Source organism: Tupaia chinensis, unplaced genomic scaffold (assembly GCF_000334495.1).
Source record: "Tupaia chinensis unplaced genomic scaffold, TupChi_1.0 Scaffold000637_1, whole genome shotgun sequence".
Taxonomy (NCBI): Eukaryota; Metazoa; Chordata; class Mammalia; order Scandentia; family Tupaiidae; genus Tupaia; species Tupaia belangeri.
The window spans coordinates 71735-94975 of record NW_006160158.1 but is presented as its reverse complement, the minus strand read 5'-3'; the positions used below and the strand labels follow the sequence as shown (position 1 = coordinate 94975).

Sequence of the window (23241 nt, the reverse complement as noted above, 5' to 3'; positions counted from 1 at the left end):
TCTTTCCCTTTTGAAACAGAATAGAGGTAAGTGTGTAATGTAGTTATTACTCAAATTTCTCTTGTTGTTAACAATTAGATTCAGAAATTGCTGTACTTGAAAAAGGATTTGTCCTACCACACAATGAATAGAATGAATGCCAATACTACTGATCGGAGTTGGAGAAATGAGATACCACTCCCTAGCTTAGATACAGAAGCAGCAGGGCAGACCCCAGGCATACAAACCACACACAGTGGTTCTCTGAGCTGCTGTTCTTTTACGGACCCTTGAGAAGGAGTATTTTTATTTAGTATCTTTATAATATTCTTCTCTTATTCACTGCTGCATCTTCTAGAGAGTTTTAATCTTACTTTGTCACTGTTTTTAAGTAATTTTTTAAAAAGTGAATTGAGAGTGATTACAATGGAGGTGAAGGCAACAGTTTATTAATTTATAGACAAAAATAACTAAATTAAAAAGTCGAGATGTTATTGTGCCTCTTGTCTACATTAAAACAATTTTATTAGTTGTAGAAAAAGCTAATTCTACCAACTTAATGTGTGTTTATATAAGCCTCCCACAAATTTGTTCAAATTTATAAAAGCACAGATCTAGAACTGTCTTTTTTTTTTTAGCCATTGCTTTAAAAGGGTCACTGCCCACAAAATGTATGTCTCCCTTAGGCTAATATTTTGCAAAAATAAAAAATGTTGTCTTTTGTGTCTTAAGTTTCTCCCCAGTACAGTTGATAATTCTATACAGTTATCTTCAACAGATAATACCCCATTTTTTTTGTCCCATTAATGCTTTGCCTCTCGATTTTTCTCCTTAATGTCCTTCCTCAGACTCTGCTCCTTCACCAACTCTCTCCTCACACTATTATCTGGTATTCATAACCATTTACTGTGTTTCTATATCCTTTAGTCATTCAGTTTCAGTCATAGAGTGCAGACACTCGGTATATATCAAGTGGGGACATACAATGTCTCTCCTTCATAACCTAGCTTGCTTCATTAAGTAGTAATTTTTCCATAACAATGATACAGTGACATTTTTCCTGCCCCAAATTTTAATCTAAATAAAAACAGAAAGTATCAATAGAACATACAAATTGTGAAACATTCTACAAAATATATCAATTTTGAGACAGCTAGAAAACATCTGGTAATTTCTTCTCAGATTAGAAGAGATCCAATATACTATGTGATCTTGGATTGCATCTTTGACAAAAGGTTCAGAAAATGCTGTGTTTAGAAACAGTGTCAATTCTTCGTTCTTAAATGTTGGTATGGTATTATGATAATACTAGAGAATATCTTTGTGCTTGGAAAAAACTAAAAATTTAGGGATAAATTGGTATCATGGATCCACATTTGTCTCAAGTAGCTCAGAAAAAAATAATAATAGCATATATCAATATACATACAAAGAGAATGATAAGCTAATACAAAAAGAAGTAGTTATAGAATATGTGTGAACTATATGATATAATTGTTTATTATTCTTGATATTTATCTGAAACTTTGAATTACTTCACAATAAAAAGCTAAACTAAAATGGAGAAAACATTGAAGCCACGAAAGTTTAGTCAAGTGAAGACAGGTATATACAAGCTTCCTCTGAACACACTTTGACATAAATAACTCCAATTTTCTTTGATTCTTCAGTTCTGGCCTTTCTATCACACTTCAATCCTTGACTACCTGTCATTAAAGAATGGGGTTCAACCAATCATGGGTCACAGAATTCATCCTACTGGGATTCCAGCTCAGTGCAGAGAAGGAAGTGCTCCTCTTCTGGGTCTTCTCTCTGTTATACATCTTCAGTCTGCTGGCAAACGGCATCATCCTGGGACTCATTTGGTTGGATCCTCAATTACACACCCCCATGTACTTCTTCCTCTCACACCTGGCCATCATCGACATATCCTATGCTTCTGGCAATTCACTCAACATGCTGGAAAACCTACTGCAACACAAAAAATCTATCTCTTTTGTCTCATGCATTGTACAGATGACCTTTTGTTTTATTATCGCCTCTACGGAGTGCATTATTTTGGTGGTGATGTCCTACGACAGATATGTGGCCATTTGCCATCCTCTCCAGTATACCATCATCATGAACTGGAGAATGTGCACAGTCCTTGCTGTCACTGCTTGGACATGTGGATTTTCTCTGGCCATCATAAATCTAATTCTTCTTCTGAGATTGCCCTTCTGTGGACCCCAGGAAGTGAACCACTTCTTCTGTGAAACCTTATCTGTCCTCAAACTGGCCTGTGCTGACATCTGGATCAATGAAATTTTTCTTGTTGCTGGTGGTATGTTTACTTTAATTGGGCCCCTTTTCTTGATGCTAGTCTCCTACATGTGCATCCTCTGGGCCATCCTGAAAAGCCAGTCAAAGGAGAGTCGCAAAAAGGCCTTTTCCACCTGCTCCTCCCACCTCTGTGTGGTTGGGCTCTACTTTGGCATAGCCATGGTAGTTTACTTGGTCCCAGACAACAGTCAACGGCAGGAGCAGCAGAAAATCCTTGCTTTGTTTTACAGCCTCTTCAACCCATTGTTGAACCCCCTCATCTATAGTTTGAGGAATGCTCAGGTGAAGGGTGCCTTCTACAGGGTACTGAAGAAAAACAGAGGTTCATGATCAAGGGCGGCATTCTAGTTCTGTGGACTTATCCTCTTACAAAATGTGTTTTTCTTATGTGACAAACTTCTGGTAATGTCCACAAGAATAAGCTTCACTTAAGAACAAGAATTACCAGGTTTGGCAGATGGTGTGGTGGTTAAGGCACTGGATTCCTATATGACCGACTGTGGTTCAGACCTGGTGACTTGCTTTTTCATTTTCCTTCTCTCTCTCTCTCTCTCTGTCTCCCTGTGGTCAAATTTAAATACTACTAATAATGACAAGAATAAATAAACAGATAACTTAAAAAAAAAAGAATTACCTAAATTGTGACACTGAAAACTGGAGATAAATGACATGCATATCTATATCTTTCAAACTGAATAGCTCTAATAGCATATCATTTACATAGCTAAATTAAAATATTAGCTTTTTCATTTGAAATAATGGAAAACTAAGAAGAGACAAAGAAAAATGAGACACTCTTGGCCAGGCTGTGGCTTCTGTGTACATATGTGTGAAACCAGCCACAGAGATGAGAGGATTTACACATGCCTAAATGGAAGGGCTGATGTGAAGAGATATTAGTTGACTTATCCACACTTACCTAATGATAGGGTAAAGACAGGCATTCTAACTTCTGGATAAGTCCTGCATTAAAAATTTTCCCATATCATTTGCTATTAATTTTGTTATCACTGAGCAAATGTCAACAGGCGTCAAAACAAGTCCAAATGACAGTTCCTATAATCAGTCTTCACTGCCTTGAAATAGTCAAGTTGATTTGATTGGTGTGAATGTCAAGGCTGCTGGTTGTTTTCTGAAAATATCATAGTGATGGAGACATATAGTACATTTTTTTTTCACAAGAAACATTTTTCAGGTATTAGTGCATTGTATGTTCAATAGAAACCATTGTCCAGGCAAGGAAATGCTCATACTGACTTTATTGCTTATTTCAATAAGTTGATGTTCAATTTAGTTATCTTTTGAAAAGATGTCAGTTACTTTTGTTGTTTTTGTTTTGTTTTGTTTTGTTTTTTAAGATTTAGGTTTTTCCTTACCATTTTATTTTTTCCTTCTAGTACTATAATAGTGTATTCCAAAACATCTTAACTTTTTAGTTTTTGGTTAAGTTTTTTTACATTTATTTACTTATTTCTTCTGTGAGAGAGAGACACAGACAAAGAGAGAGAGAATTACCTCATCTGATGGAAACTGATTAAATAAATATTAAAAGATTTTTCACTTTGAAATCAGAAAAGAAACACAATTAAAAGATAATCTGGAAAACAAGACTTGATATCTAAGATGTAAATATTCCTACTTGATGAAAATAAAAATTAATTCTAACTATTATAGTTAACCTTTCCATTTAAATCTGAGTATGCTTTATTTTTATTGTTTCTTTTTTATATAATATATTTTATTTTAATTTCTTTTATACATTCAATCACTATGCATTACTTAACTTGTAAAGTTAATTTTCCAACATGAATACATTTCACACAGTTAGGGACACTATAAACATTATCATCATGTATTCTTTTTTTCAATTTATTTTTATTATCGTCATAATCTTCTTTATATTACATTGGATTACATATAACTTTACAGTGTATTAATATTTCTTGCCCAGTTCTGAACTCTTGGCAGATTTGGGGAGCTAAATGGAATTTCATTGCAATGGTCTGAATGTTCAAGTAACCTCCAATTCTCAAAAATACTAATGTGATGGTATTAAGAGGTGGGGACTTTAGGCTATGACCAGGTCAGGAAGGCTCAGCTGAATGGGAGTAATGCCTCTATAAGTACAATGCTGCAGAACTTCTTTGCTCCTAAAGCCATGTGAGGACAGAGCTAGAAGGCATCATTTACGAATCAGAAAGGAGATGCTCATCTGACACTAAATCTGCCAGCACTTTTATCTTGGACTTTCAGCCTTCAGAACAATGAGAAATAAATCCCCGTTGTCTGTAAGCAATGAAGTTCATGATATTTTATTACAGAAGTTCAATGAAATCATGACAATCATTTATCTGATACATTGCTATGTGCCAATTCTCCCTCACTCAATCATATTTATAGAAAATAAAATATCTAAGACCCTCAATCAATCATATTTATAGAAAATAAAATATCTAAGACATCATAGAGCCTTTGCTTCAAAAAAAAAATACCTCATCTTTTTTAATTGCCAGAATGTGTATGTCTGAGAGAGAGAGAAAGAGAGAGAGAGAGAGAGAAAGCACTCTCAATGGGGCTTGATCACAGTGCAATCCCTTTTCTTCCATTTTTTTTTCCATTTGGCACCTGTACACATAAATGTCTGGCTTTTTTTTTTTTTTTTTTGGAGAGGTTTTCGCTATAGGGCGCGTGCGCTCGCCAGACAGACAGAGAGAGACATAGAGACAGAAAGCGAGAAATCACCCCCCCGGGGGGGATGGCCACGCCGCAATCCCTTCTCCTCCATTCTCCTCTCGGGATCTTGGGCACGCACGCACACGCGCCCGGCATGAGTTTTTAAGCCACCGGGTCCGGGACGCGAACCGCGGTCGACTACGTGGGAGTCCAGCGACATAGCCATTACGCTAACTGCTGGTTCCCAATGTCTGGCATATTTTTCAAGTCACTGAGGCCAGGATTCAAACCATGGTTGGCTGTGTGGGATCTGGTTACCTAAACCATGAGACTAGACTGGCACAGTCTCTCATTTTAATCAATGCAGCCCTCAGATTCTTGGTATGAAAAACTTCGATGCTCTTTTATCTATTGAGACTGTCAACAAATTCTGACCCCAGTTTTCCTTTAGGTGAAATATAACTATAAAATGATTTCATGCACATCCTCAAGACAAGTTTTATATGGTATAGTCTATATTTGAATTAAATTGAATGCCCTTCATTTCAAATCCGTCATTATTTGATCCTTAACTTTGTCTTGAAAAATAACTAAAGACTTATGGTGACAATATAATTATTTTATAGTTATTCTTTAATAAATATTACAGTGATCATTTTAGTCTTTGACCCAGACTGCATATTTAATATGAGCTTAAAGGGCCTCTCCATTCATATGATCTAGTGCCCAGAATACCCTGGATCTATAAAGCAAAAATAACTGTGGTATCTTTATTTCGTTTTATATTTTTTCCCCGGACTTTTAAAAAATAAGCCTAGAAAGCTTCAGCTAGCTGTGACCCTTGATTAATGGTCAATATTTTGTGTGAGTCAAAGCTCTTCAAACAAGTAGAAGGTTAAGACTCAGAAAATCACCTCGTATGATTTCTGATGCAGCCCTTCAAACTTGTACTATAAGGTTAATGAGAATCTATGCTTGTGTGCAAGAAAGTCTTAGAGGCAGTCTTTAATACAATACATATCTACCTTATAGCCAGAAAAAATAAATGCCCACTGTCAATATGCCTGCATTATTCCAATCATTCTATTTCCGCAGATCTTAAAAAACAAAAACAATTTCTTACATAAAGAAAATGTATGGGGATCAGTAGACGATGTAATGATTAGGTCTCTGGACTCTCACATAATCGACTGTGGTTCTAGTCCCAGCCTGGTGGCTTGAAACGCATGCTGGGCACGTGTGTGTGCATGCTCAAAATCCCAAGAGGATAATGAAGGAGAAGGGATTGTGGCATGGCCATCCCTACTGGGGGCGTGATTTATCGCCTCCTGTCTCTCTGTCTCTGTCTCTCCAGCGAGTTCATGTGTCCTACAGCAAAATTTTTAAAAATTCTCTAAAAATAAAAGATTGAAATTGAAAGAAAACAGAAAACTTACTGGTCCTTTTTACCTTAATAACAGAAGAACATGGGTGCACTTTAAATATTCTTTATGCTTAAGAGACAAAAAGAAGTCAGAAGTGAAATTAGGGTTGTTGGGTTGATGCGTAATTACATCCTAGTCAAACCTGCAAAAGACAGGGCCATTGCCACAATGGAGAAGGACTCTCTGGTGAAACTTTTCTGTATTTTTTTTTTCTCCTAAAGTTTCAACTAACTTTCACAAAGCATTCTCGTAATAAACAGATGTTGGGCAAGCAGATGGCATGGAGGTTAAGGCAGCTGGATCCCAGATGGCGAACTGTGTGGTTTGAGAATACTGAATACTGTAATTTGTGATATCTCTTTCAGGTAGTTGACTGTTAAGATGAAAAACTGTGTGAGTACAGTTCAGTACCAAGATGTACCCACCTTCCCCTAAACTTTCTGCCTTGTACAATCAGACATAATCTTTGCTCTCCTCAGAGAAAATATTTGGGGATTAATTTCCCCACACCCTTAGGGAGAAAGTGAAGAACTCTAACATCTCATCAACCTTCTGGGAATTTACTTCATAGATAACACTAAATAAAACCTTTACACCTGGAGTTTTCATTTAGAACTCTATAAATGCTACTTTATTCCTCTAGAACCTTCCAGACTTTCTTATAGTAGATAACTAAACTCTACATGTTTTTTTCTAGGAAAAAGTATGAGAGGTCTTCAAAAAGTTCATGAAAAAATTGTATTATGAAAAACACAGGTTTCAAAATATTTTGCACCAAAATAAGACCATTTTTATTCATTTTTTTCCCCACCAACTTCTTCAAGTCTCCTCATATATTCCTAAAAAATATACAGTGCTTATACCTTCTTATGTAGAAGGGATTTGTTTGCACTGTGAGGTGGTTTTCAAAACAGATCATTAAAATAGCAGAGGGTGGCAGCAGGAGTAGCTACGGCTGTGTAGAGAGGAATGACGCTCCTGAGTGATACATCCTGAGTCCTGCCTGACTCAAAGCGTGTGCTCCAGGGGACAGAATAGACGCACACTGACCTCCCTCCACTCTGACAGATTCTCCCTTCTGGTCCAGGGCAGGGGAACCTGGATGGCTCAGGGACAGTCTCACCAGCACCTCCCAATATGGCTAAGTGGAAACACACTTGGGTGGTCGGCCAGCTTCGCTCAGCTCTGACTGAGAAGGCTCCTGGAACTATGAGCTACACGTAAGCAGTCATTTCTCTGGATCAAGCTCTGATGCAGCACATGAAATTAAAGAACTATGTATGTTACCTAGCCTAAATGGAGATACTGATGGAATAGCCTCCATTAGCAGAAAACCAAATCTAGTAGCAGTCAGCAGTAAATTCTGTTCCTTTCTAAAACAGTGTAACAGGTAAGTTTGCAAAATGGTTATTTCTTATTGAAATTTTTAACAATATCACTCTCATTTTCAGTTCTTATTAGACTCAGAAATTTCTGTTATTTGAAATGAGATTTGTCCTACCACAAAACGGGATAGAATGAGTGCCAATATTGCTGATCAGAGCTGAGACATAGTGTAAAGCTCCCGGGCTCCATCACAGGCCTGCGGGAGCTACATCGTCTGGCCATCACCACTTCTCTGAGTTGCTACTCTTTTATTGGCCCTGCTGAGAAGAGATATTTTTATTTAAGAATCGCTGTCATTGTTTTCTGCATTTTAGGACTGCACCCTCTAGATCTTAATTCTCCTTTACTATTATTTTTATGTTTTTTTTTTTTAAAAAGTGAATTGAAAACAATGGCAATGGAAATGAAAATAAAGAATTTATCAATTCAGAGATAAAAATCATTAAAACAAAAAGATAAGATGACCCTGCTTAATTTGTGCATTTTAGCAATATTCTTTTAGTTGTTGCAAAAATTCATGTTAGAAACAGAATGGGCATTTATATAAACCTTGCCAAACTCTTTCTTTCTCATAGAAATGCAAGAGATCTAGGGGTGTCTCTTTTTTGTCTGAGTTATTGCCTTTTTTTGCCTCTTTAGTTTTAGCCATAAATTTTCTAGCCACATTTTTTATTTTTAATGAAAATCATTTTGAAAGAGAGATATTTATTGACTTATGTTTATCAGGTTTTTTGGAGAATTGAAAGGTTATATGAGAAGATGTTAATATAATGTGCTTCAATAAAAGAGAAAACAAACATTAAAAAGGTAATCATATTCATGTTATTGTATATCAAAGCATATTACTTAGGAAAATGCTTAACTGTTATACCTGTATTCATAGACTATGATAAATCAAATATAAAAGGCATGTTTCTTTTATTTCCTTTTGTCAGCCAAGCATATGTTTGAAGACTTGTTTCACTAAAAATGTCCATTAAAATGATACTGAAAATGGATTTTTTAAGGACATTTTGAAGTTATTTGTCAAAGTACTGGCCAAGAGGGACAGGTGGCAGAGATAGGTATAAAAATGTTCTGATTCATCGGCATAATCTTGTTATCCACCAAGGAAATTGATAAAAATCTGAGTGGATATAATTTTACCTTACTCTTATTTCCACAGAACAGTAATTCAAAACTTTCCAGATGTACAATTCAAATACAGTTCAATTTTTAGTTGCATAAAAGAGATATAAAATTTAAGAGCCTTTGCTCTTAAAGGGCTTATGCCCACAAAAATGAGGGTTCCCCTAAGCCTATATTCTGCCAAGTTCAAAACGCTGTTTCTTGTGTCTTCGGGACCTTACTTTATTTCACTTTCTTATAAACTAATTTTTCAAACAAATGACTATCCTGATATGTTTTCTTATATGCAACATTCAAGCATGTATGACACACTAATTCATTTATGTATTGCTATTTTTTCCTGCAGATTAAATAGAGTCCACTTCTTTAAACTTATTCCAATATATATTACAGAAAGTGATTTTTTAATTACATGGATTATTTATAGCATTTTTAACAATTTTCTAATTATTAAATTTAATTGTGCACCTTTTTCAAGTAAAGCAGAACACATATCATGCACAGAAGATATACTGACAAAAGAAGATGTTTAGTGTATTTAATTTGCAGCTAAAAAATAAAATTAATGCATTTAACTAATATTTCCTAAGCTCCTGTTTCTTCTAATTTACTGTCTATAATGACACAGAAAAATGTATGTAACATATTACCTGAACATAAGATTTTATAACTGCTAACAAAAGGCATTTCAATTCAAATAAATAGCATTTAGTATCAATCATCCTCATTTTATTTTATATTGAACGTGTAACAGGTATATATATATACACACGTCAATATCTATGCAATATATATACTTTGAAGATATAGACATAACTTTTTTTTCTTTTAACTTACATTTAATCACATATATCTTTACAGTGTACATCACTTTTTTCAGCATGAATACCATGCACATAGGTCAAGACAAAGACATTACTATACACATTATTATTAGCAAATGGTTTTTCATTTTTTAGTCAATTAAACATCTTTTTTTTCCTTCCCCTGTTTCCCTTCTGCCCTCTATTACTCACCCCACATTACTCCTATCATTACTATGTCTAGTATCTACAGTTGTCCTTCCTGCTACTGTACTTTCCAAACTTTCAGTTTCTGCTGTATAGCGCAATCAGTATGTATTGAGTGGGACACAAATCTGTCTTTCATACCTGGATTTCTTGGCTTAGCATTAAGTCTTTCATATTCGTTCACTTTCTATCAAGTGTCAATCATGTATTTTTGGACATTTGGGTTGATTTATGTCCTGGCAATTATAAGTAATGTTGTAATAAGCATGTATGTGCAAGTATTTTTCTGACAGAGAGTTTTCTATCCTTTGGGTAAATATCTAGGAGTAGAATTACCAGGTCTTAGGTTTCTGAGGAATCTCCATATAGTTTTCTGAGTGGTTGTACTAATTTGCATTCCCAGTAATGTAGGAGAGTTCCCTTTTCACCACAGCCTAGCCAGTACTTATCATTATTTCCTTTTAAAATTTTAGCCATTTTGACTGGGGTTAAGTACTATCTCATTGTGGTTTTGATTTGCATTTCTCTTATGATCAGAGGTCAATCATGTTTTCATATGCTTTTGGGCCATTCATGTGTCTTCTTCAGAGCAATGTCAGTTCAGCTCATTTTCCCATCTTTCAATTGGATTGATTATTTTTTTGCAGGTAAGCTGTTTTTTTCTTGTGGGCACTAATTGCTATAAACTTCCCTCTTATGACTACTTTTGCGTTTCCCATAGGTTATAAACGCTTGCTTGTTCATTATCATTGGTTTCTATGAAGCTTTTGATTTCAGTCTTAATTACTTCTATACTTGTAAAGTCATTCAGGAGTAGGCTGTTTATAAATTGTTTGTGAATTTTTGAGGGCTTGATATAACACTTCTTGCAGATATTACTAATCAACTGTATATCTTTAATAGGTGTCTGAAAAGCCTGCTCATATGAATCTACTCTAATTCCCTATAATAGAAAAAGATCAATTTACTTGAACTTTTAATGAGGCATGGAGAAGTATAAGCAGACTGTCACCTTCTTTTCTATAGTAACTGGAAACATACAAGAGAATTCCTCAAATAAGAGGCTCTAATTTCCTCTGTTCTCTGAGCCACCATTTTAGATTACTGAGTCAGGTAGTGGGAAGGCACTGTGTAACAACATTAGTGTTTATGAATAACTCACAAGCAATTTGCAGCTTCACATAAACGTGCCTCAGAATTTACACTACCCGACCGCGATTCGCGTTCCAGACCTGGTGGCTTAAAACTCACGCCGGGCGCGTGTGCGTGCATGCCCAAGATCCCGAGAGGAGAATGGAGGAGAAGGGATTGCGGCGTGACCATCCCCCCTGGGGGGTGATTTCTCGCTTTCTGTCTCTATGTCTCTGTCTGTCTGTCTGGTGAGCACACGCGCCCTATAGCGAAAACCTCTACAAAAAAAAAAAAGAATTTACACTACCTATGCCTGATATTCTCCAAGGGGATATATAATAATTTCCAAAATATTTTTATTGCTAAACCCATCCTGCCTCCATAAACTTAAGAATAAAGTCAGTATTAAATATAAATTAAATTTTTATTCATCATAATATGATATAGTCATCTTTTCTTAGATATATGGTAGCTTTGTAGAAAACATGCTTTGGCTGTGAGTGATTAAAAACAATAACATAATTTACACACACACACATACATACATACACACACACACACACACACACACACTTTCTTCTTTTAAAGATTTTTGCCATAGGGCACATGTGCTCACTAGAGACAGAGACAGAGACAGTTAGAGGGAAAATGAAAAATCACCCCATCCCACCCCCCCGCAGGGAGGATGGCCATGCCACAGTCCCTTCTCCTCTATTCTCAACTTGGGATATTGGGCATGCATTTACATGTGCCCAGTTTGATTTTCAAGCCACTGGATCCAAGACATGAACTGTGGTTAGTCATGTGGGAGTCCAGCAATGTAACCACTATGCCATTGGCTGGACTCAGATGTTGATTGTATTGAAGTATTGTTTTAACTTGTAATGATTGCATTTGTAAAAAAATTTCTGTGTAAGAAATGGTGGAGATCTGAAATAAACGTTTATCCAGTCATCACTTCTTTAGGAAACAGGACAACTTCTTGGGCCAAAAACTGGAATTGAAAAGAGACCATGAGATGCCAAGTAAAACTTTGGGTCATTTGAGGTTAAAGGATATGCAGGAAGGAAACTCAGAACAGTGGACATTGAGATAGTGACTTCCAGAAAACTGGATCCTGGGCAGGAAGAAACACTGGAAATGTCATTTAAAGTTGTCATCAGTGGTTTTGTACCAGAATTGACTGATGTATATTAGGACCAATGCTCCTCTCAAAAACAGTATGAAAATGCTGAAAAGCTAAACATTGGACAACTTTGTACAAAAGATAAATGAGAGTGTGGTGTCCTTAGAGCTAAACTAGAGATTATTTCCCATTTGTATTTGCTTCTGGGAATGATATGTTTTCAGTTTTGATTGTTTGGTATTTAAATGGATAGAGACAGATGACAAAGATAACAATGATGATAATCATAAAAAGAAAGAGAGAGAGATTTGCCTGTGAAGCTCTATTCTTGGTATTTAGCATAAAGATTTAATAGGAAAACACAAAGTACAAATACGATACATAATCAATATAACATTATGGCACACAAACTAACAGTGTTAAGACATATGCTGATTGAAATCATGTATGTGATAAAACAGTGGTGTATAGTGCAGAGAAATATTTTAACTTTGAATTATATACATTATGATTGTGGATAAAAATTCTACCTCAAATAATTTTTAATTAACTATGTAATTAAAATATAAAAAGTAAATGATGAAATATGATACTTAGAAATTATTAACACTGATCACATTATAGATTCATAATAGTCTGAAGTCCCCAGAAAGAATGAGAAATAATACAAACTAATAAAGTTCTAGTAGAGAAAGATATGAAACTATTGACAATCACTGAATATGTGAAGTATATGTGAGAGTTTCATAAATAACTCTTTATATTTATCTGAAGCCTGAATTCTTCAAAATACAAATTTAAAATGGCAAAAAACAAACCAAAGAGAGTTCTATCAAGTGAGGATAAATGTACAGATTTCCTCTTATCATATTTTCAGATTAAACTTCAATTTTCTTTTACTCTCCAGTTCTGATTTTTCTACTACACTTCAATACTTGACTAACTAAAATTAAGAAATGGAAACCAACCAGTCATGGGTCACAGAATTCATTCTGGTGGGATTCCAGCTCAGTTCAGAGTTGGAACTTCTTCTCTTCTGGGTCTTCTCTCTCTTATATACCTTCAATCTGCTGGCAAATGGCATCATCCTGAGACTCATTTGGTCGGATCCTCAATTACACACCCCCATGTACTTCTTCCTCTCACATCTGGCCATCATCGACATATCCTATGCTTCCAGCAGTGTACCTCATATGCTGAGAAACCTAGTGTATCACACAAAAAATATCTCCTTTGTCTCATGCATTATACAGATGACTTTGTGTTTGACTTTTGCCTCTATAGAGTGCATGATATTGGTGGTGATGTCCTATGACAGGTATGTGGCCATCTGCCACCCTCTCCAGTACACCATTATCATGAACTGGAGAAGGTGCACAGTCCTTGCTGTCATTTCCTGGGCATGTGGATTTTCTCTGGTCCTAATACATCTAATTCTCTTTCTAAAGCTGCCCTTTTGTGGACTCCAGGAGGTGAACCACTTCTTCTGTGAAATCTTAGCTGTGCTCAAACTGTCCTGTGGTGATACTTGGGTCAATACAATTATTCTCTTTGCCGGTGGTGTGTTTATTATAATTGGACCCCTTTCCCTGATGCTCGTCTCCTACACATGCATCCTCCAGGATATCCTGAAAATCAAGTCAAAGGAGGCTCGCAAAAAAGCATTTTCCACCTGCTCTTCCCACCTCTGTGTGGTTGGGCTCTACTTTGGCATAGCTATGCTGCTGTACTTGGTCCCAGATGACAGTCAACGGCAGGAGCCACAGAAAATTCTGACCCTGTTTTACAGTCTGTTCAATCCATTACTGAACCCTCTCATTTATAGCCTGAGGAACGCTCAGGTGAAGGGTGCCTTCTACAGGGCACTGGGGCAGAAGAGGGTCACGTGAAGGAGGGCAGCATCTTGGTTCAGTAAATTTTTCCTCTAATGATATGTGGTTTCCTTATGCAATAAACCTTGGTAAACACGACTTTAATTATTATTGTCGAAATTCTAGTCGTAAAGTGGGAACCAATTTTATGGATATGTATATCTTCTGAGTCTCTGTAGCCATGTAGGAATATTGAGAAACTACTTTAGGATACTTAACATGTTTTGTAATGATATTGATTTTAATATAAAAAATATGACCATATGAAGATAAATGGCCGTCTCAATATCAGCAGGGATATCAACACATTACTCTGGCATGTCAGCTCTGACATATGTGACTCCTACCATTACTTGCTGCAGCAGAATATGAAAGATTAAAATAAATATAATATTGGGACCAGCAGGTAGATGGTTTAATGGCTTCATCACTGTACTCACATGTAGTCAACCATGGTTCGAGTCCCAGACCTGGAGGCTTAAACTCACACTGGCTCATGTGCATGCGGGCCTAAGATCCCGAGAGGAGAATGGAGGAGAAGGGATTGAGGTTTGGTCCACTCCCCTGAGGATTGATTTCTTTTTCTCTGTCGCTCTCTGTCTTTCTGGTGAGCACACACATCCTATATCAAAAGTCTCTCTTAAAAAAAAAAAAAGAAAAATTTATATGATGAGTGAAAACTCAAAAGGTACTGCAATGTTAAGACAATAGAGCAGAATCATGAATTTCAAAACACTACTCAATGTGAGGAAAATAAATGACGTAGAAACTCTGCATTTCCTTGTAGATTAATTTAGGAGTACAGAAAAAAATATTGAGAAGTTTTAATATACATCAAATAGATATGTATAAACAAGTTTAGGGACAGAAGGGTTAAGACACTAGGCTCCCACATAGTCAACTGCAGTTTACATCCTGTATCAGATGGCTTAAAATTCACACCTGGCCCGTGTGCATGTGTGCCCAAAATACCGAGAGGAGAAAGGAGAAGGGATTGTGGCAGGGCCATACCACATAGGAGGTGCTTTCTCACTATTTGTCTTTCTTCTCTCTCTGTTTCTTCAAGGAGGGCATGGGTCCTATAGTAAACATCTGCCTAAATTTTTTTTTTAATTCTAAAATACATTAAAAACTGTTTAGTACGACCAAGTGAATAAAATCCACTTAAAACGTTTAACTATTCCCAGGGGCAAAGAATCAAGCATTGCTCTAATTTTGCACTTGTACAGAGGTTACGATAACTACCAATACGACGAGATTCAGTCACCTGTACAGGCTCTGGGGTAGATGTTTCCTTTTAATATTTTGGATGTTGAATTAATTCGCCTTAAGATACTTTGGGATGACACCAGAACTATGAGACAGTTTTCACATAACCAACACCATCTACCTCTCATGGCAGCCCAAAATTTCTCTAGATTTCTGAAACAAAATTGAGCAATGCCCCTAGCTAAAGAACAGTAAAATCAATAAAGATAGTGTCTATTATTAGTTAAATAAATCACTAACGTCTCTTCTTTTTAAATTAGTGGAGTTTATTGTCAGTGGAGTTGTACTTTCTTTTTCATGAAGAGCTAGCCCATGTTTGCAGTTGGTAGTTTTGCAGACTATTTCATACCTTTGGAAATTGGAGTCCAAGAAATATTCTTTCATTTTCTCCCACAGGTAACAAAAGAAACTCAGATAAATTGAATTCCATCAAAATTATAGAAAGAGAATAATTGCTATTTAGTGGTTAAAAAAATTTGTGTTTGGTTGAATGTTTTAGAAATTACTACTGGTAATCATTGTCCAATATTGTTAATGTAGTTCATGCAACTGAATTGTACATGAAAATGGTTAAAACAACAAATTTTATGACCTATTGTGTTATCAGAAATGTCATTACATATATTTTCTATGTTTTCCTATGCAAAAATGTGTCATGACTTTCCATCAGCCCAATTATTTCCTCACAGTTAGAAGAATTTAGTTATGCTCTTCTCTCTCTCTCTCTCTCTCTCTCTCATCAAATTAAAATAAATAAATAAATAAATATAAATAATGTTCAGTAAAATGAAAAAAAAAAACCATAGAGTGGCTTCAATAATTACTGCTTCTAGCTATTATAATCCATCCCTGTGGGTATCCATGACATCCAGTTGCAGACAGAGATTGCCACACCAGGTTACAGGGCAACCATCCTTCAAACATCTAAAATCACAGTCCATGGGGGCTGAAGAGAAGCTCGAATTCATCCAGCTAATCAATGTAAGGGTGTGTGTACTGTAATTTGTGATCTTCTCTCAGGGACTGACCCTTGAGATATCTTTAAATCTGTGGGGACACAGTGAAGTGCTGAGCTGTTTCCTGCAGTCTCTCTCTCTCTTTTTTTTTTGATTTTTATTTTTATCCATAAAGGAGATGTGCCTATTTATTTTGAAGATTAGCAATGCACTTGTAATATAGGCTACACAGAAAATTCATCATCAAGGCTGATTATTATTAAGGAGAGTCCATAAGCTCATACTATCTATGGACTATACAAATTATCCTCAATATAAACATTGTTATATGTTTTATAGTTATTAAAATTAAGAAATCAAGTTATAGGGCCAGCAGGTGGCCTAGTGACTAAGGTGCTGGATTCCCACATGGCCAGGCACAGCCTTGTTCCCCTCCAGAGAGAAGACTCAGGGAACATTTTTCTCTCTTAGAAGGTAGAAAGAGAGATGCATGTGACGTTATCCTTCTGGGATTTGTGTATTTAGATAACTCTAAAAAAAAAAAAAAAACCTTTACTCCTGAAGTTTTAATGTAGGTTTTATATTCTGTGGTGCCCATATTCACTGGAGCAAGTGCTCCTGAATTAGAACTGTGTCCTTTGAAGCTTACTAGAGGGTCTCATATGTAATGTAGCTCTGAGGGATTCTCTAGATCATGGAGGATTTCCTAAGGAATATCTGGTGCTTATACCTGCTTACATAGAGGGGATTCATTTTCACTGAGAGATGGTTTTCAGAACAGGTAGTTTCAGTAGCACAGGGTAGCTGAAGAAAGAGCTATGGCTATATCAAAAAGAATGACACTCCTCAATACAACTCTGAGAACCCCTGACTCAAAGGATATGTTCCAGGAGTCGGAATAGAGACTGACTGACCTCCACTCACTCTGACACCTTCTTCTGCTTCTGCTGGGGCTAAGGGTCTTTGTTGGCTGAGAAGCAGTCTCACCAGCACCTCCCAACGTGGGTAGGCTGTGGTCACGATTGGCCAGCTCTATTAAATGAGAAGCCTCCTGGAACTCTGAGCAGTATGTAGGTGGTCATTTCCTCTAGCTCAGACTCTGATATAGCAGACAGAATCAAAGGATCTTATATACTACCTAGCTTAGATAGAGATATTGCTAGAATAATCTTCAGAAAACAAAATTCTAGTGGCAATCTGCACTCAATTCTGTTCCTTGTCAAAACAGTGTAGCAGGTAAGTTTGCAATATGGTGTTTTTTTTATTGAAACTTGTCAAGGGGATCACACTCATTATTAAATTTTATTAAACTCAGAAAGTACTGTTATCCAACATGGGATTTGTCCTAAAACAAGACAGGATGGATACTTCTGATCTGAGTTGGAGAAATACAATAAAGCTCCCTGGCTCCTTGACGGTCCAGGGGAGGGAGCACTTGCACAGACCAGCCATCACGCCATGTTTCTGACCTGCTGCTTTTTACTCGCTCTTTTGGGAAGAAACATTTATGTAGGGATCTTTGGACATTTCTCCTTCATTTCAGTACTACACCTTCTGAAGAGTTTTCAATCTCCTTTACTATTCTTTTTTTTTTAATTAATTTTTAAATTTAAATTTATTTATTTACATTCATTCACTACACATCATTATGACATACAAAATGAGATTTTCCATCCAGATTACACTGTATATTGTCTCAATCAATCAACTTTTACTATTAATTTTACATTTTACTTTTAAATAGTGAATTGAAAATGAGGGCAACAGAAATGAAAGTAAAGAGTTTAGCAAATCAGAGCTAAAAATAGCTAAAAGAAAAGATGAGCTGGCCCTGTACCTATCTTCTATATTTTAGAATAATCTATTAGTTGTTACAAAATGTATTATTACTAGTGGTATGCATACTTATATAAGTCTCTCCAAATTTATTTATATGAATAAAAATGCAGGAGACCTAGGACTCTCTTCTTTTGAATGAGTTATTGCTCTTTATTTTTTTTCTAAGTTCAGCTACACATTTGCTAAACTTATTTTTTACTTTTAAGCAAAATCATCTTGAAAGGCAGACATTTAATGATTTCTGTTAATCAACTTTCTTGGACAATTGTAAGATTATATGAGAAGATGTCAATAGACCATGCATCAAGAGGTAGAAAACAAACATAAAAAGGTAATAACGTCCATATTACTGTACATCAAAGAATTGACATTATCCTGGAAAACCCTTCATTAGAATACCTGTATTCATATAATACAGGAAATGAATTATAGCAGTTATGTTTCTTTTTATTTCCTTTTGTTATTTAAGCAATTTCCAAAGACTTGTTTATCTAATTTATACACTAAAATGATAGTGTTAATGGATTTCTTTTTTAAAGAAGGCATTTTCAATTCTTTTGTCACAGTTTTGGACAAGATGGACAAGGGCGATGATAGTTATAAAAATGTTCTGATTCATACTACACTAATCTTATGAACCCAGGGAATTCATTTTTAAACCTCAGAATATAATTTTAGCTTACTTCATAACCACAGTACAAGATTCAGAACTTTTCCAAGTGTGGAATTCAAATACACCTTGTGTTTTGTCTGCATATACAGTGACCAAACATTTAACATCCCTTGTTCTTATAGGACTTTTAATATTTTTGGTCACAAAATAAAGGGTTCCTCTAAGCTGATATACTTCCAAGTTCAAAACATTGTTTCTTATGTCTTCAAGGGCCTTTCTTACTTCACTATCTTGTGAACTAATTTTTCATCAAAAGTATCCTGAAACATTTTCTTATATATAACGCTCAGTTATAATATATTAATTAATTCATATATTGTCAGAGTTTTTTCTTACAGATTTAATATAGTCAATTTCTTTAAGATTATTCAAGAATATACTATAGAAACAATTATTTTTAAATTACATGGATAATTCATAGCACTTTTTTTAAAAAATTATTTTCAAATGATTAAATCAAATTGTATACTTTTCTCTAGTAGACAACATATCTCGCAAAGCAAACAGACAATACAAACTAGAATGTGTAATTTTTAGATAAAAATAAAATTAATATGTGAACTAACACTTTCAAAGGAGACATATGTAAATGAGAAATCATCCCCCAGAGATGTGGCGCTGCCACAATCCCTTCTCCGTACACCATTTGGGATTTTGGGGATGCACCCACACACACCTGGTGGGAATTGCAAGCCACCACTTCCAGACTGGAATAGCGGTCAGCCACAAGAGAGTCTAGAACCTTAGCTACTATGCCACATGCTGGTCCCTTAAGTAACACTATCTAATAACACTTTTGAGTTCCTGCTTATCTACTAATTTACTATTATCATGAGACAGAAATATGTATGAAACATAAAACTCACACTTTTACAACTGGTTACAGGAGGTATTTCAGTTCAAATAAATAGCATTTGGTATCATACCTTCCTAAGTTTTTAAGTTTTATCTTGCATATATGTTCTTTGAAGACAGAAAAATGTAACTCTTTTACACATATTATTAATCAACTCTGTACCTTTAAGAAGTGTCTGAAAATTCAACTCATATGAATCTACTCTAACTCTAGAATTGAAAAAGACCCAGGAATGGGCGGACAATTACCTGAACTTTTATGAGGCATGCAGAAAAATAAACAGACTGACACCTTCTTTTCTACAGTAAATGGTTCTAAACATACAAGAGAACTCCTCAATTGAGGATCCCTAGTTTTCTCTGTCCTCTGAGCAATCACTTCGCAATACTCAGTAAGGGGGTGGATTGGCTCTGTGTGATGGTGTTAGTGTTTTTGAATAACTCGTATGCAATTTACTGCTTCACAGAAGCCTGCCTCAGAACTTGTGCTACCTGTGCCTGATACTTTCCACAGTGATTCACAGTAATTTTCCAATTATTTTTAGTATTAAACCCATTCTCTCATAAACTTAAAGTCAATAACCAATATAAATTAAATTTATATCCATCATAATAAGATATGATAAATATTTTCTTAGGTGTATGTTAGCTCTGTAGAAAACGTGCTTCCACCATGACTTTTTAAAAACAATAACAAAATTTGCACCTTTTGTTTTCAAACGCTGTGGTGTTCAGTATATTGAAGAATTGTTTTAACGTGTACTGATTGCATTGGTAAAGAGATGCCTGTGTAACAGATGATGGAGGTCTGGAGAAACATGTCATTCCAGTCATCACTTGTCCAGGTAACAGGAGGACTTCTTGGGACACAAACTGGAATTGAAAAGAAGCCACTAGATATGAAGTGAAACTTCGGTGCCACTTGGTCTTAACATAGAGGTTAAAGGATGTGTAGAAAGGAAACTCAGAACAGAGGGCATAGAGATCACGACGTCCACAAAACACTGCTGGTTTTTATCCCAGATTGGACTGACACATATTAAATAGGACAAATGCTTCTCTCAAAGGTAGTTTGAAAAGGCTGAAAATCTGAACATAGGACAACTTTGTAAAAGAAACTTTGTAATCTAGAGAGTGGAGTATCCAGATACTTAGATTACAGATTATATATGTGTATATTTTTTAAAGAGGTTTTAGCCTTGGGGCGTGTGAGCTTGCTGGAGGAAGAAAGGGAGCAATTGTGACCCTGGAATATGTTCTCTTCTGCTCTCTTCCTGGGATCGTGGACCTGCATTCACACGTGACCAGTGTGAGTTTCAAGCCATTGAGTCCAGGACTCAAACCTCAGTGGGTCATTTGGGAATCAAGCAATATAACTGCTATGCCATCTGCTGGGTATTTCTATTGTGTGTTTTCTTCCAGGAATGATATGTTTTGATTTTTTGTTTATTATCTTTTTTGATAGGTAGACAAGGATGACAAGAGTGAGAGCAATGATACTAATCATAGAGAGAAAAAGAGAGAGACATACTTGCCTGTGAACATCCATTGTCTTTATTTACTATAAAGATTTAATTAAAAAAAAGGACAAACATAAAATTTAATCTTAATAGCATTATATGGCAAAAATACTAACTGGGATATGGCACTCATATTTAAACATTTATGCAATAAAATAATATTTGTGTAAAGTACAAGGCAGAGAAATATTTTAATTTTAAAATATAGATGATAGGTTATATAATAAATAAAACAGATAAAAATTATCTCGTATTATTTTTAATTCATCATGTAATGAAATATATTAAAGAGTAAATAATGAAAAATGATACTTACAAATCAACAATGATCTCATTATAAATTCACATTAGTCTGAAGTCCTCAGAAAGAATTAATAATCAGACAAATTAATTCAGGTAAAAATAATGATAAGAAAATATGAAAAACATGGACAACCATTGAACATGTGCAAAGTACTTATGATAATACCATTAATGACCCTTGATACACATCTGAAAGCTTGAATTCTTCAAAATACACATTTAAAACAAGACAAAAAGAAAAAAAGAGTTCCGTAAACTGAATAGTGTTCAAGATTATTCTCATATTTTGAGATAAAGAACTCCAATTTTCATTTACTCCCTAGTTATAACTTTACATCACTTCTTCAATCCTTGACTAATCATCATTAAGAAATGGAAACCAACCAATCATGGGTCACCGAATTTATCCTGGTGGGATTCCAGCTCAGTTCAGAGATGGAACTACTTATCTTCTGGGTCTTCTCCCTCTTATACATCTTCAGTCTGCTGGCAAATGGTATAACTCTGGGACTCATTTGGTCAGATCCTCAACTGCACACTCCAATGCACTTCTTCCTCTCACACCTGGCCATCATCGACATAGCCTATGCTTCCAGCAGTATACCTAACATGCTGAGAAACCTAGTGCAGCACAAAAGAACTATCTCCTTTATCTCATACCTTGTGCAGATGACTTTGTGTCTGACTGTTGCCGGTACAGAGTGCATGATATTGGTGGTGATGTCCTATGACAGGTATGTGGCCATCTGCCACCCTCTCCAGTACATCATCATCATGAACTGGAGAAGGTGCACAGTCCTTGCTGTTATTTCGTGGGTATGTGGATTTTCCCTGGTAATTATAAACATATTTCTTCTTGTAAGGTTGCCCTTCTGTGGACCCCAAGAGGTGAACCACTTCTTCTGTGAAATGTTAGCTGTGCTCAAACTGGCCTGTGCTGACACCTGGGTCAATACATTTATTGTCTTTGTTGGTGGTGTGTTGATTTTAATTGGGCCCTTTTCCTTGATGCTCATCTCCTACACATGCATCCTCTGGGATACCCTGAAAATTAAGTCAAAGGAGGGTCGCAAAAAAGCATTTTCCACCTGCTCTTCCCACCTCTGTGTAGTTGGGCTCTACTTTGGTATAGCTATGCTGCTCTACTTGGTCCCAGATGATAGTCAACGGCAAGAGACACAGAAAATTCTGACCCTGTTTTACGGCCTCTTCAATCCATTGCTGAATCCTCTCATTTATAGTCTGAGGAACGCTCAGGTGAAGGGTGGCTTTTACAGGGCACTTGGGCAGAAGAGGGGCACATGAATGAGGGTAGCATCTTGGTTCAGTAAATTTTTCCTATTATGAGACGTGGTTTTCTCATGTGGTAAACTTCTGAAAAAGTCCAGACGAGGGTTTGTTTAATGAGAATTGTCTAAATTGTAGCCCTAAAAGTGAGAAACAATTTTATGGATATGCATCTGCTATTAGACTGCGTAGCCCTTTAAGAAAGAATATGGAGGAGCTGCATTAGAATACTTCATTTTTTTTGCAATGACATCGATTTTAACATCAGAAATATGAACATATGAAAATAAAACGTCATCCCAATATTAGCAGGGATATCAGCGCATCATTCTGACATGTCAACTCTGACATATGTGACTCCTACCATCACCAGCTGCAGCAGAAAATAGGATATTCAAATTTATATCAATGACTTAGAAACTCTAAATTTCCTCGTGGAATAATTCAGGAAGGAGTTCAGGGGGGAAAATGTTGTGAAAGTTTTATCTA

At 35.8% G+C, this 23241-nt stretch overlaps 3 protein-coding genes across 3 annotated transcripts; all 3 read left to right on the top strand.

The window, feature by feature from the left end:
- The first annotated feature begins 1698 nt into the window (after positions 1-1698).
- LOC102468113 (olfactory receptor 2A2) lies at positions 1699-2631 on the top strand. Its single transcript, XM_027776174.1, has one exon. It carries the CDS (start codon positions 1699-1701, stop codon positions 2629-2631), a length of 933 nt encoding a protein of 310 aa, XP_027631975.1.
- Positions 2632-13135: 10504 nt separating this feature from the next.
- LOC102467689 (olfactory receptor 2A2) lies at positions 13136-14068 on the top strand. The gene has a single exon (XM_014592031.1). The coding sequence runs from the start codon at positions 13136-13138 to the stop codon at positions 14066-14068; it is 933 nt and encodes a 310-aa protein (XP_014447517.1).
- Positions 14069-21837: 7769 nt separating this feature from the next.
- On the top strand, positions 21838-22770 carry LOC102503034 (olfactory receptor 2A2). The gene has a single exon (XM_027776178.1). It carries the CDS (start codon positions 21838-21840, stop codon positions 22768-22770), a length of 933 nt encoding a protein of 310 aa, XP_027631979.1.
- Positions 22771-23241: the final 471 nt, after the last annotated feature.

Coding starts and splice junctions, on each gene's coding strand:
- LOC102468113 (XM_027776174.1), top strand. CDS start 1,699: ATGGGGTTCAACCAATCATGGGTCACAGAATTCATCCTACTGGGATTC.
- LOC102467689 (XM_014592031.1), top strand. CDS start 13,136: ATGGAAACCAACCAGTCATGGGTCACAGAATTCATTCTGGTGGGATTC.
- LOC102503034 (XM_027776178.1), top strand. CDS start 21,838: ATGGAAACCAACCAATCATGGGTCACCGAATTTATCCTGGTGGGATTC.